The sequence below is a fragment of the Mytilus edulis genome, chromosome 13 (genome assembly GCF_963676685.1).
Source record: "Mytilus edulis chromosome 13, xbMytEdul2.2, whole genome shotgun sequence".
Lineage (NCBI taxonomy): Eukaryota > Metazoa > Mollusca > Bivalvia > Mytilida > Mytilidae > Mytilus > Mytilus edulis.
In genome coordinates this window covers 26,282,479-26,296,487 of record NC_092356.1, presented here as the reverse complement: position 1 = coordinate 26,296,487, position 14,009 = coordinate 26,282,479, and the positions used below count along the sequence as shown (strand labels likewise).

The 14,009-nt window shown below is 31.3% G+C and overlaps 1 protein-coding gene across 1 annotated transcript in view; it reads right to left on the bottom strand.

Moving 5' to 3' along the window:
* Positions 1-3,966: 3,966 nt before the first annotated feature.
* LOC139501069 (uncharacterized) overlaps positions 3,967-14,009 on the bottom strand; it is a 46,296-nt gene continuing 36,253 nt past the window's right edge. The window contains exon 12 of the mRNA XM_071290037.1: positions 3,967-4,878. Coding sequence (XP_071146138.1) covers positions 4,043-4,878 — 836 coding nt within the window. The 3' untranslated portion in view covers positions 3,967-4,042. The remainder of the gene's footprint in view (positions 4,879-14,009) is intronic.

Here is a 14,009-nt window from a genome sequence, read left to right as displayed (position 1 = left end):
TGCTTTCGAATCCTTCAAAGGGATGTATTCTGTCATGACTTGCATTAAAAGTATGTGTTATGACAGAATAATTTCTGTATTTTTTGCCTATGGATTGTCTGCACATGACGAAAAATAAGGGTTTTAGTTTCTTTTTTTTTTAGGAAAAACAAGTAAGAAGAGGTTTTAATATCTGAAAAAATATGCTACTTGATTGGCTACTGAAATTTCTTTATTCAAATATTACTAATCTTAATATTCGAAATATTCAACCATATGAATAGGTAAATCATAGAAGGAAATATTGAAATTGACTATCACTTCCATATCTTTTATCTTTCTATCAATATTAGCTATAATTTGCTAGGTAATTTGTTAGACTAGGGATATGTCGTTTCCTTCAATTTTATTTTTAAAAATGTACAGAAGATGGCAATTACACCCACAATCAACATACCAACTTTTTTTCCATTGTGTCTTATTTTATAACACTGGACAAATGGCATTTGTATGTCTGTTTTTTTATGCAAAATATTCATATAATCATTGTTATGTGATGTTTATTTTATCATTTAATATATCCTATGGCAATTAAAATAAAAGAATGAAATAACTCAATAATTTCATTTATATCTGGAAACTCTTCCGATTTTTGGAAAGTTTGCTATAGCTTGCTATAGCTACTTTCCTTAGGCGTTGGCCTCAACTTCGAGTGAGACAGACTATCGTAGTTTTCTGCTCCAAGATAATGTAGTACTAGTGTTCGAACTCTGATTCTTGGATATTTTGATTTGCTACTCTTTTGAAAAAAAAAGGAATGAATGTTCACCGACAATTCAGATTAATTTAACTTCATTTTGAAAATAAGTATCACAAACACTACTTTGCGGATCGGCCATTGGCTGAAGAGAAAATCAAATGAAATCTACGCAAGACATTTCCCCGCACTATGTTTTAATATGTACGATATTTACAACTGTTTATTATTGAATAAGTAAAAGCCCAAGTGTATCGAAAGAGTCCTGTATGCAAGAAGAAGTTGACATTTGACCAAGTTGTCGGATAATTGACAAGTAATAATGGTTTGATTTATTTTAACAATACACAGGTGATAGAATATAAAATAATCGATAATTATATGGCTAATGTCTCACACCAAGGACGAGTAAAGGTAAATACTGGCTTTAATAGAAAAGTGCATTGTTTTTGTCAAACTGACATCGATCTGAAAGTTTTGATGCCAAAAATCATTGAAAAACTTTTAATTCCGTTATTTAAATACTAGCTTTTTTACAATCCAATGTGGATATAAGGACCTTTACTTGTTCAGTATGCTTAAGTGGATCAAACTGATAACAGAAAAACATTGTCTTAATGACAATTAATATCATAGCATCCGTGTATAATTTAAAAGCAACCGAGTCATCATCTACTTATTAGAATATTAAAATTCAGTGTGTCAAGACCGAGATCAAGCTATAGAAAAGACATGTTCATCTACTAACAAAATGACTTTCTTAGTGCTTAACAATTCAGTGGCGGATCCAGAACTTTTTATCCTCACACTTTATTCCTGGTACAGTATGATGTTTTAAGATTGACCTATAATTAACAATGTGTCGTCCTAACACAGAGGCAATGATTACTAGTATATCAAATAAATGGCTTAAAACAAAAATCTCAAATGTCATTGCCTCAATGGTAAATTACACAGCAACTTAAATGTGTTACAGGGTTATAAGCACCTCAGAACAACATTGTATGAATCTAGTGTATATAAACTTTTTATTCCTAATTAGGTCATACTACTATTGTTATGCCCTAACATATTGAGTTTTATCCTTGTTTTTTTCTGTAAGTATGTACGTCCCTTACTTGTACGTATGTCCATACATCTCAAAACTGATTTCTGTTCTCTTACTTTAGTTTGCCTGAACCAAATTTTATAAAACCTATACGCAATGCTTATAACCACAAAACACAAGTCAAGTTTGAATTGTGTTGGCGTCACTTTTACCAGAGACATATAATATTATATGTCTCTGCTTTTACCATTCTAGATATAAAGGGGTGAAATTTTCAGTATACCCTATCAAGTATATATATAAACCTTATATATAAGTTTGACTTGTAGCTTTCTTCGGTTATACATTTATCAGGTGAACATAAAAACGGTCTTTAGATTTAGAAGTATAGATATAGAAAATAAGAATGTGTCCATAGTACACGGATGCCCCTTCAGCACTATCATTTTATATGTTCAGTGGACGTGAAAATTGAGTAAATGGGCATTAAAAGTGATTTTTGGAAATTGCTGGCGAGACAATGGTTTAATTTAAAAATCAAAACTATAATTGAATACATACACATGTATTTGAAATAATGCACGTCTATAACCTATTTGAAATAATACACATATACAGTTGCAAACTTTCCAGAGGTGCTATCCAGCACTTTGATTTTATTTGATAGCAATTGTGAAAAATCAAAAGTCATCGGTTTCAACTCTCCATGTATTCTCGGAAGCCTCTAAAATTTGTGAATTTCCATTAGACAGAGATGTAAAATCTCCCTCTTTGAAGAAAATGCTATTCTGAATAATCATTTCATAAAACTTTTTTCATTAAAGGTAAATGCATATTTATTCACAGAATACAGTTTGTAGAAACAAATTACTAACTTTTATTTAGAATCTAAAAGCATTTAGTATTCACATGAAACCTGGTTTCAAGAATAACACAGAATAAAATAATGATTCTGCTTTTGTGTTATCTATCTGTAGATCAACATTTAAGAAGTAAAGAATTATAAGAATGATAATAAAGGTCTTTAACCCTGTTGCAAGATAATTACAAATAACGCTTTATTGTTTTTATTGTTATTGTCCTGTCGTAAACTCAAACAGATGAATGTTGTATTAACTACAACTATCAAATCGAAAAATATTATAAAATTTTAATTGTAAAAATCTAGAACATTTATTTGCTTTGTCATTGATATCTTATCCTAACATTGTACGTTAATAAATAGCCGTGTTTTTGTAGTAATTATTAAATAATTAACATTTTAATGTTTTTTGTTTTATTCACTTAGCCAGTCAACACTGAGGTTGTGAGTTCGATCCCATCTCGTACGGATGCACTCGACTCCAATCTTAATTGACTAGGATTGTCAGTTTTCCATCGAAGGTCAGTGGTTTTCTCCGGGCATTTTATTCCGCCTTCTTCCACCAATAAAAACTGGCCGCCACGAAATAACCCCAAAACGGTGCACAATAGTGGCGTTAAAACAACAAAAATAAAAAATAAAAATCTTACAGCATGTTTCCAAAAAAAAGGTGAACATTTATTCTTTCATTTCTAATCTCTTCAAGGTGTGTGTTCTTTTGGTGCATTAAACTCCTTAACTAAACGGGTTTTCAGATTTCATATTCAATTTACTATAATAAAGAAATAGAACTGTAAATTAAAACAAGACTTTGGCTAATGATACATGTCAATGCTGTGAATATACGAACAATTAAACGAGAGAAACATATTTGTGTGACCAAGCGTGACAAAGGACTACTTCACATTTTTTTTGTTACAATTTCTTTGAGAAAAAAAATAACGATTGATACAAAAGTCACGTGGAACTGGATAAAAGGCGCAGGATATATGGACTTACTAGTATAAGTAGATAAGTGAAATAAATTAAGGATATAGAACCTAACAACACCATGCAGTTAGTTTTACTTTCTTCCGTTTTAATTTGCAAATTACACATCCATATATAATGTTTTAATTCTAAGACAAGTGATTATTGAGTACAAACGCATGACCTGAATACATTTAATTGTCCCAACATTTAGTTGAACATGTTTTATATTTACCCTAAACCATTACAAACAGATCAGACAAGATATGAATATTTGTAATTCTGTAAATATAAATGACAGTCAATTAAGAAAGATACGTAGCAAAGCACACAAAAATAAAATATGATTAACTTTTAACAACTGCATATACAAACATTTCCGAATCCGAACAAATTCATTGAGTTGAAGAAGTCATGTTTTTGTATGTTATATTGTTTTTTTTATGTCAAAAAGGAAGGCTTTTCCGCCTTCATACTGTTCATTTTTACAAACAAGTAGAACATTTTCGTTTCTGTCAAAATGAATTACACTCGTCCTATTCAGGCCAACTGCATAAATAAAAAGTTCGTCGTAATGTTTGCCATCACTAGATACAACAAATACAGTGTTTGAATTAAAATCAGTTACATATATATTGTCCTTCTCATCTGTTGTCACGCTGTTTAAACATTGACACTTTTCATTATCAAACTTCCACAATATTGTGCCATCTACCGAGCAGCGGTATATTGAAGTTTCGTATATGCAGACCAATATGTCCCCTTTAACGGTTATGTCGACAATACGTTGTGAAATTGAAGGTATAAAAGAACGTATTATTGTACCTTCCAGATCCATCACACGGACTATTCCGTCACCGATAACAACGTACAGGATATTATCATCATATGATATTGCATGACAGTGTTTACGGGTTTTGATTGATTTGATGACCTTATCTGTATATATATTTATCAATTTTATGGTTCTGCCTATACAGGATACTGCCACAGTGTCACTGTCGATCTCTGTAATATGCCACGGTTTGCGATCCAGAGGTATGTTATGTTCATCCGTACCATCTGCATTACAAGTGATAAGTTGGCTACCATTATAGTCGGCGAATACCAATTTATTGCCTATTTTGATACAGTCCATAATGCTTGATTCATTACCCGACATTGTAACCTGTAACTGTTGACGTAAAGTGACAGAAACAGGAAAGTTGTATTTGACTGGTGTTTCAGCTAGGGCGAATGCTTCCTCTGTGGCTGGTACATTTTCTGAAATGAGAGGTATTCAATTTATCACTTGAGCAGCTATTGCCTAATAAATTTGCAAGAAATTGCATGTTGTACCATATCTATTTTGTGTTTACTCTTTCTACATGTTCTATGCATAACTGATGAGTCTTATGTAGACGAAACGCACGTCTGGCGTCTTAATTTATAATCCTGGTACCTTTGAAAACTACTTAGTATTTATACCATTGGGTCGAGATCACTAATGGTGGACGTTTCGTCCCCGACGGTATCACCAGCCCAGATGTCAGCACTTCGGTGTTGACAAGAATATCAACAAAATGCTCATCTAATAGTTTTACTGTTTGCTAAAGTATGAATTATTAAAAAAAAACTAAGGATTTTCTTATTCCAGGTATATATTGTGACAGATATTTGACATACAAATTTTCATGTCCAGTTTTTAGTTCAAGTAAACTTCACGTTGGTCAAACTAACTTTCTTTGGTCAAATAACTTTCTGATAGAACAAATATTACTTAAATCTTTGTTTGAAAGTAAAAGATGAACAAACAAGTCATAAACTTAGGACAATGGTTGACATGGTCAACTTACGTCAATAATTTAACTTTGATAAACTATAGGGCACAAACTAGTACCAAAGTCATTAAGTGATTGCTATATAAGTAGAAATTCTGCTTTGAGACGTCAAAGTTTGAATTTTGAAACTTATAGGTAAGTCATGATTTTAAAAGTATTAAGATTTAAAGTAAAATATTTTAAATAAGTTTAACTAAAATAAAGATAATAAATAGTAATCATAAATGAAGTTTATTCAAAATATTTATTGTTTTCTGTTAGGGAAATAATTGAAAATATTTGTTTTACTTTATTGTTGTTTGTAACTGTTTTGTATTATTTTTGTTTTTATTTATTTTATTAAAAAGTTTGAATTTTGAAACTTATAGGTGTCAGTCGATCCCGGCCTGCCTCTACATCGGCAACAACGCCCGGCCTGCCTTTACAGCGGCAGCAATGCCAAACACCATCTTAGGCATTGTTCCCAGCTAGTTTCCCCACTAAGATGTTCCCAGCTAGTTTTCCCCATCATGGAAAGATTCCAAGACCAACCTTCACAGAGTCATTTGTCTGTTGAGAGTTTGGGTCTTTAAAGAACAACTAACTATGCAGACCAACATACTACATAACATCAATAATACGAATTCCAAAAACTAATTTTGTTACAATATTTGGTGGAGGACCCGGGCAATACGAATACCATGAATAATAATTTTTTTATAATATTTGGTGAGCACAAATAATTTTGATACAATATGTGGTGGAGGACCCGGGCATAATATTGTAACAAAATTAGTTTTTGGAATTCGTATTATTGATGTTATGTAGTATGTTGGTCTGCATAGTTAGTTGTTCTTTAAAGACCCAAACTCTCAACAGACAAATGACTCTGTGAAGGTTGGTCTTGGAATCTTTCCATGATGGGGAAAACTAGCTGGGAACATCTTAGTGGGGAAACTAGCTGGGAACAATGCCTAAGATGGTGTTTGGCATTGCTGCCGCTGTAAAGGCAGGCCGGGCGTTGTTGCCGATGTAGAGGCAGGCCGGGATCGACTGACACCTATAAGTTTCAAAATTCAAACTTTTTAATAAAATAAATAAAAACAAAAATAATACAAAACAGTTACAAACAACAATAAAGTAAAACAAATATTTTCAATTATTTCCCTAACAGAAAACAATAAATATTTTGAATAAACTTCATTTATGATTACTATTTATTATCTTTATTTTAGTTAAACTTATTTAAAATATTTTACTTTAAATCTTAATACTTTTAAAATCATGACTTACCTATAAGTTTCAAAATTCAAACTTTGACGTCTCAAAGCAGAATTTCTACTTATATAGCAATCACTTAATGACTTTGGTACTAGTTTGTGCCCTATAGTTTATCAAAGTTAAATTATTGACGTAAGTTGACCATGTCAACCATTGTCCTAAGTTTATGACTTGTTTGTTCATCTTTTACTTTCAAACAAAGATTTAAGTAATATTTGTTCTATCAGAAAGTTATTTGACCAAAGAAAGTTAGTTTGACCAACGTGAAGTTTACTTGAACTAAAAACTGGACATGAAAATTTGTATGTCAAATATCTGTCACAATACATCACTCTCCTTAGAAATTTTGGACTCCAAAATAAAATAAATAATAAAGAAAATTTTAAAGAAATTGTGTATTTTTATGTTTACTATATTAATTTGAAAATGGATTTATAACTTTTAATTATTAGTGTAAGTAAATAATCAATATCCATATTTAAATCTCAAAACAATATAGAAGACAAACAATTGAGTGATGAAAAAACCAATGGATGCATAAACATACAGCATTTACTTTTTGATTTTAAGCGGGGGAAAAAACTTGAACTTAATTTTAATATTTTTTTTTTTTTTTTTTCTTTCTTTCTTTTTTTTTCATTATTTAGATTCCTTAATCATACTATTTAATTGGTGTTTTTATCTTTTATTTGTTTTATAATTTAATTGATGTTATGATGATAAAATACTATTAAGTATTAATTATAAATCATTGTTCTTTAAAGTTTGTTATTCACATGCTTACAAATGAACGTTTATCTTTACAGTTGATGAAATGTTATTAGAAATATATGCAAAGTGTTTAAACAAAATGTTGCAAAAATATATGAAATATGAAAAACTTGAATAAATCTTAAACAGAATTTGATTTTGCTTTTATCAGTCTCTAAGTTACTGTCTTATCATTTTGATGGCGTTCCTACTCTTGAGGTAACCCATTTTGTCAATTGATTGTGGCGTCCCTGCTCCTGAGGTGACCCATGCGCATATTTTGTATGGCGTTCCTTCTTGTGAGGTAACCCATTATATCTATTAATTGTGGCGTCCCTGCTATTCAGGTAGCCTGAGCATTATACTTGCCTATATATGTATATATTGAATTATTATAACTCTGTACCGGTATTAGATTTTCCAAAATGTACAGTAAAAGGCAACAAGAATTTTACTAACTTGTTCCTAATAGGTAATTCACAAACAAGGATATTTACATTATGTAACCCTTAATAAAGTGAACCTAATCTTAAAGACGACTGATTGCAAATATTAATATTGACATGCGTTTGAAATACAAACATTCAGTTCTAATTAACATCATTCTAAAAAAGTTATTCAATGGATGATTTAAATGAATAAAATTTTACAACACTTTATGAAAAACATAATTTTAAAACTTATTTAGACAGTCTTTTAGAAAAGTTGTCCTTAAAATTTTAAGACATGAAACGCAATACGATTTGTGAAATGAAAATGAACATTTTGTTTCATAGCTGAAAATTTTAAATTAAAAATTTAGATTTTAGAAATAAGCTTTTGATGTACTCACAGTTTCATGAAAATATATGTTTACAATGAAAATACACAACAATATAATTTTAATATTAATGTCACTGATGTTGATAAAAGTTCTTCTTTTATAATAATATGTAACAGTTCTTTGATATTCAGCTTGTGTCATTGTTCAATGGTGTATTCTGATTATTCACAAATAAATCATTTACTGGAAATATATAGAATTAAATAGTCCGAACGGTACAAAAATAATGTTCAACTGTAAATATTCCGGTTCGAATTGTCGAAATACTGTCTTAGTTTCTGGCATGCTGTAAAGGTCTGGATGTTGATTTTTCATGTCAGCTTTTATTAACGGGCCTCCACCAAATATTGTAAGAAAAAGAAGGTGTTATTTCTGTACTGTCGTTTGTTCTGCTTGTTGCTCTTTTCTCTCGGCCTCTCGACAGACGAACTACATCTGTGAGAGCTGAGTCTGGAATCTTACATTTTGTGGGGGAACTAGTCGTAGACAATCTTGGTAGGGAAACTAGCTGGGAACAATGCCTAAGATGGTGTTTGGCATTGCTGCCGCTGTAAAGGCAGGCCGGGCGTTGTTGCCGATGTAGAGGCAGGCCGGGATCGACTGACACCTATAAGTTTCAAAATTCAAACTTTTTAATAAAATAAATAAAAACAAAAATAATACAAAACAGTTACAAACAACAATAAAGTAAAACAAATATTTTCAATTATTTCCCTAACAGAAAACAATAAATATTTTGAATAAACTTCATTTATGATTACTATTTATTATCTTTATTTTAGTTAAACTTATTTAAAATATTTTACTTTAAATCTTAATACTTTTAAAATCATGACTTACCTATAAGTTTCAAAATTCAAACTTTGACGTCTCAAAGCAGAATTTCTACTTATATAGCAATCACTTAATGACTTTGGTACTAGTTTGTGCCCTATAGTTTATCAAAGTTAAATTATTGACGTAAGTTGACCATGTCAACCATTGTCCTAAGTTTATGACTTGTTTGTTCATCTTTTACTTTCAAACAAAGATTTAAGTAATATTTGTTCTATCAGAAAGTTATTTGACCAAAGAAAGTTAGTTTGACCAACGTGAAGTTTACTTGAACTAAAAACTGGACATGAAAATTTGTATGTCAAATATCTGTCACAATATATAGATAACCTTAGCCGTATTTGGCACAACGTTTTGGACTTTGGGACCTCAATGCTCTTCAACTTTATACTTGTTCGGTTTTCTAACTATTTTGATCTGAGCGTCACTGGTGAATCTTATGTAGACGAAACTCGCGTCTGGTGTATCAAATTATAAACCTGGTACCTTTGATAACTATGACGACCTTAAACTTTCTCTAATTTGTTTTTCACAGGGATTGAAGTATAGAAATGTATTCAGCATATTCGTGTTCTAGGATACTTATTCAATTTGATAAGTTATTTGTTTGACGCTATTTATTAAATTCATGTGCTAGATAAAAATTGATTTAAAGCCATATTTTGTCCTAACTGCATAGGACTGGACCTACGACCTCTACATGGCAAAAAGTCAAACAATTAAACAAAAGAAAATAAAAATGCCATGATTGATAACGAACACTTGTTTTGTCTACATCAGTGGCGCTTCGACCATTTATTTTGTGAGATATAATACCGTATAGCGGGTTATTTTCGCGGGGTATAAGTGTTTATGCAAAGGTACTGATAACAGTTTCAAATCCACCAAAATAATAACCGCCAAAATATTTCTTACACCATATTTTAAATGAAAAGAAATGTTACACCCGCGAAAATAGCCCACTATACGGTAATCTCGGGATGCAACAGTTAAATAGTGACTAAAAGCTAAACTAAAGTAAGATATAATCATTGGACGTCTTCTCGTGAATATGCATATGATACTAAGATATTTTCTAATTTGGTTTCTTTAGTTTAAATCTTCTCACAGATGGGTCATGGTGCGCAATTCGTTTCATGTAGACTATAATGGGTGTCTTTTCTTCAGTTCATCTGTTCATATCTTAAAACTGATATGTATTATGGCTCATTTTGAAGCTGAGATATTTTCACACAGGTTGTAAAATTTTGGGGATAAAAAGGATGATTCATATTTTCTAAACTGGAAAAGTTACTTATTTTTACAAACAGTTACGAACTCCGAAGTTTTTAAAATTTTGTTGCGCTTTTTTCTGCAATCAATTACCAAAGATACAACCATGTCCAACATCATTGCATCCACTCTTTTTCTTTTTTATTTACCGGATTTTCGAAGTAAATATCGGTTATTAACTTGAGGCTGTAGGGCGAACGGACGGGCGGGGGTAGGGGGCGGGCGGGTTGGTTGGCGGCTACCAAATAGTTTCACCACCATAACATGAAAACACTTTGCCTTTTTTTTCAACTTTTCAAATTTGATGATGTTGATTACTGTGACAAAAATGAAGGTCTAGTTCAATTTTCAAGATTTTAGTATTTCTCCTTTTTAGCTCACCTGGTCCGAAGGGCCAAGTGAGCTTTTCCCACCACTTTGCGTCCGGCGTCCGTCGTCGTCGTCGTTAACTTTTACAAAAATCTTCTCCTCTGAAACTACTGGGCCAAATTAAACCAAACTTGGCCACAATCATCTTTGGGGTTTTTAGTTTACAAAATGTGTCCGGTGACCTGTCCAACCAATCAAGATGGCCGCCATGGCTAAAAATAGAACATAGGGGTAAAATGCAGTTTTTGGCTTATAACTCAAAAACCAAAGCATTTAGGGCAAATCTGACATGGTGTTTAATTGTTAAACAGGTCTAGATCTATCTGCCCTGAAATTTTTATATGGATCGGACAACCCGTTGTTGGGTTGCTGCCCCTTAATTGGTAATTTTAAGGAAATTTTGCTGTTTTTGGTTATCTAGAATATTATTATAGATAGAGATAAACTGTAAACAGCAATTATGTTCAGCAAAGTAAGATTTACAAATAAGTCAACATGACCGAAATGGTCAATTGACCCCCTAAGGAGTTTTTGTCCTTTATAGTCAATTTTTAACAATTTACTAACATTTTCCACTGAAACTACTGGTCAAAGTTCATTATAGATAGAGATAATTGTAAGCAGCAAGAATGTTCAGTAAAGTAAGATGTACAAACACATCACCATCACCAACACACAATTTCGTCATGAATCCATCTGCCTACTTTGTTTTGTATTCACATACCAAGGTGAGCGACACAGGCTCTTTATAGCCTCTAGTTTAGTTACGCCATTTTTGATATTCAAAAGTGGTATTTTTAAATATTTTTCTCTTGTCATTTTATGACTAAGGTTAAGTATAATAATGGCAAATGTCTTATCTCACAATTATAATTGGAGTGACAGATTTGTTTGAAAATTTTCTATTTCCTAATTGGTGAAGATTACAAGCTGTAGTAGATGTAATAGACATTTTGAAGTTAATTACATTACTAATAATTAGATGTTTCCACTTTTCCGTGGTTTTCTTCTGACTATTAGGTCTTTCCACTTTTCCGTGGAAAGACCTATTGATTTTGTTCTGATTACTTATTTTTTTTTTCTTCTGCCTAATTGCTTTCCTTCGCTGTATAGATGTTTCGCAATATGTCGCTTAGATATTTGGAATATGATATCGTACATTTTGTAAGCTTTTGTAACTACTATTTCGTAACCGAAAAATTTTCCACGTAAGAGTAAATTCACGGAACACTGTTTTTCTTGTTATCTCTGAGACTACGCAACCGTATAAGAAACCGACAAATTTATTTTTCCAAATTGCTCGTTATATCCTCAGGATGTTCTGTTTTATTTTGACCAAAGCCGTATAGAGATTCCATATGAGAGTTATTTCCCCTTTTTTATTTGATAGAATAAAAATGAGGTCAAGGTCAAAGGTTAAGGTCGTGTTCAAAATTTTGATTTTGGTTTGTTATCACTAATCTTCAGAAATCCTATAAGATATCGACAAAATATTTTACAGAATTGTTAGATGCGATATGACCTAACTGGTAAATTTGAGTTGAAAGTGTACGGAGACATTTAATGGGAGTTTCCTCCCTTATTATATTTAAAATTACACGTATTGTGATACAACTCATTTCTCATATAGGGTCTTTTGACTTGAGGTCCTTGGTTTAGGACATTGAAATTGAGACCAAGGTCATAGGTAAATTTAACGTTCTAAATTTTGACCTTTGCTTTTACTTCATATGTATGCATGATAAAGCCATTGGAATTTTTTTTTATAAGGTTGCAAGCCATTTGAACTTGAAAAAGCCAACCGGAAGTGACCTTTTGTAAACCGGACGTAGCTATTTTTTGTATAAGATTAATGTAAAAGTATATAGAACCATATATTTTTGAAATCAGTGTCAAGTAAACTATCAAACAATACCAAAATTGACTTTTTCAAAACGGAAGTAAAATATTATCTCCCTTATTTATATCTTTTTGTATAGAAACCATATATTTTTGGAATCAGCGTACACTAAGCTGTCATTTGACTCTGAAATTGACATTTAAAACCAAATTTTAATATTTCTTATCAAAATAGATCCTTACTGGTGGAAAGACCTTCAATTGTTCTGTGAACAGTTTGTTTTTAATTTGATGGTGTGTTTGTTATTCTGTAAAAACTCATTTTCTGAGTGATATATGTATATTATTGTTTTGTTGTGTCTGTTAATTTCAATGTTTACTTGATACTGGTTGGGGTTCTAGATATGAAAATTCGTTAGATCAAATTCATAAGTTAAAAAGGTGCATATCTATATTAGTATGTTACAAATGAAAGAAAACATATTGGCCACCATCAACTGTATAAAGTTTGATTTCTACAGTAAGTGATAAGATAACACACATCTGCTCATTTTCAATGCAATTACCCAATTATAATTGAAGTGACAGATTTATTAGAAAACTATTACAATGTATTTATATTTGATTATAATTTAGAATTAAATATAACATCATATCTCTTTAAGTCGTAATCTAATTTAAAAGTCTATGGTGAAATCATATTTAATTTCAGATTTACATTATTGGTTCTTGGAATAAAGTGTGATTTATTTCCATTTGAGCAGAAATGGTTCAACTTAGAAGTATTTCATCAAAAAATTGAAATATTTGGGTTCTTTGGTATGCTGCTTCTAACAATGTATTTAGAATTTGGATATTGGACCATAATAGGTAAATGTTTAATTTCAAATTTTCAGTTCTTTGAACACATTTATTTTGTGTCACAAACCCATGCTGTTTCAAATATTCAATCACAATCAAAATGCTGACCTGTTTTAAGCTTAAATGCTGTGTCCATACTTGCTCTACTGTTCAGGATTTGACCTTGGTATGAAAATCCGGTTTGCTGTCTCTCTGACAGCCTCTTGTTAGTTTCTCAAATGGAGGCGCATTAAGGATATGACACAGATAGACAGATCGTTTGAAATTTACGAAATCTTATACTACGTGATTAATTTTTTTAACATTGTGCTATATAATATTTTTAGATATATAATAAATGTACTGCAACAGTCGTGTCAGTCATAAAATGCACGAATTTGAATTATGCTCTACCTGTGAATGAGTATTGCTTACCGATGTAAGTAAGGTGTGATGAACTGCTCAATGCTTCTCCAGCTTCGTTTGTAGCTTTACAGACATATATTGCTTCTAGTACGGCGGTTTTGTGAAAAAATGTGCACATCCTGCTACAAGCATGAAATTTGGCATAAACCTTCCTCAACTAT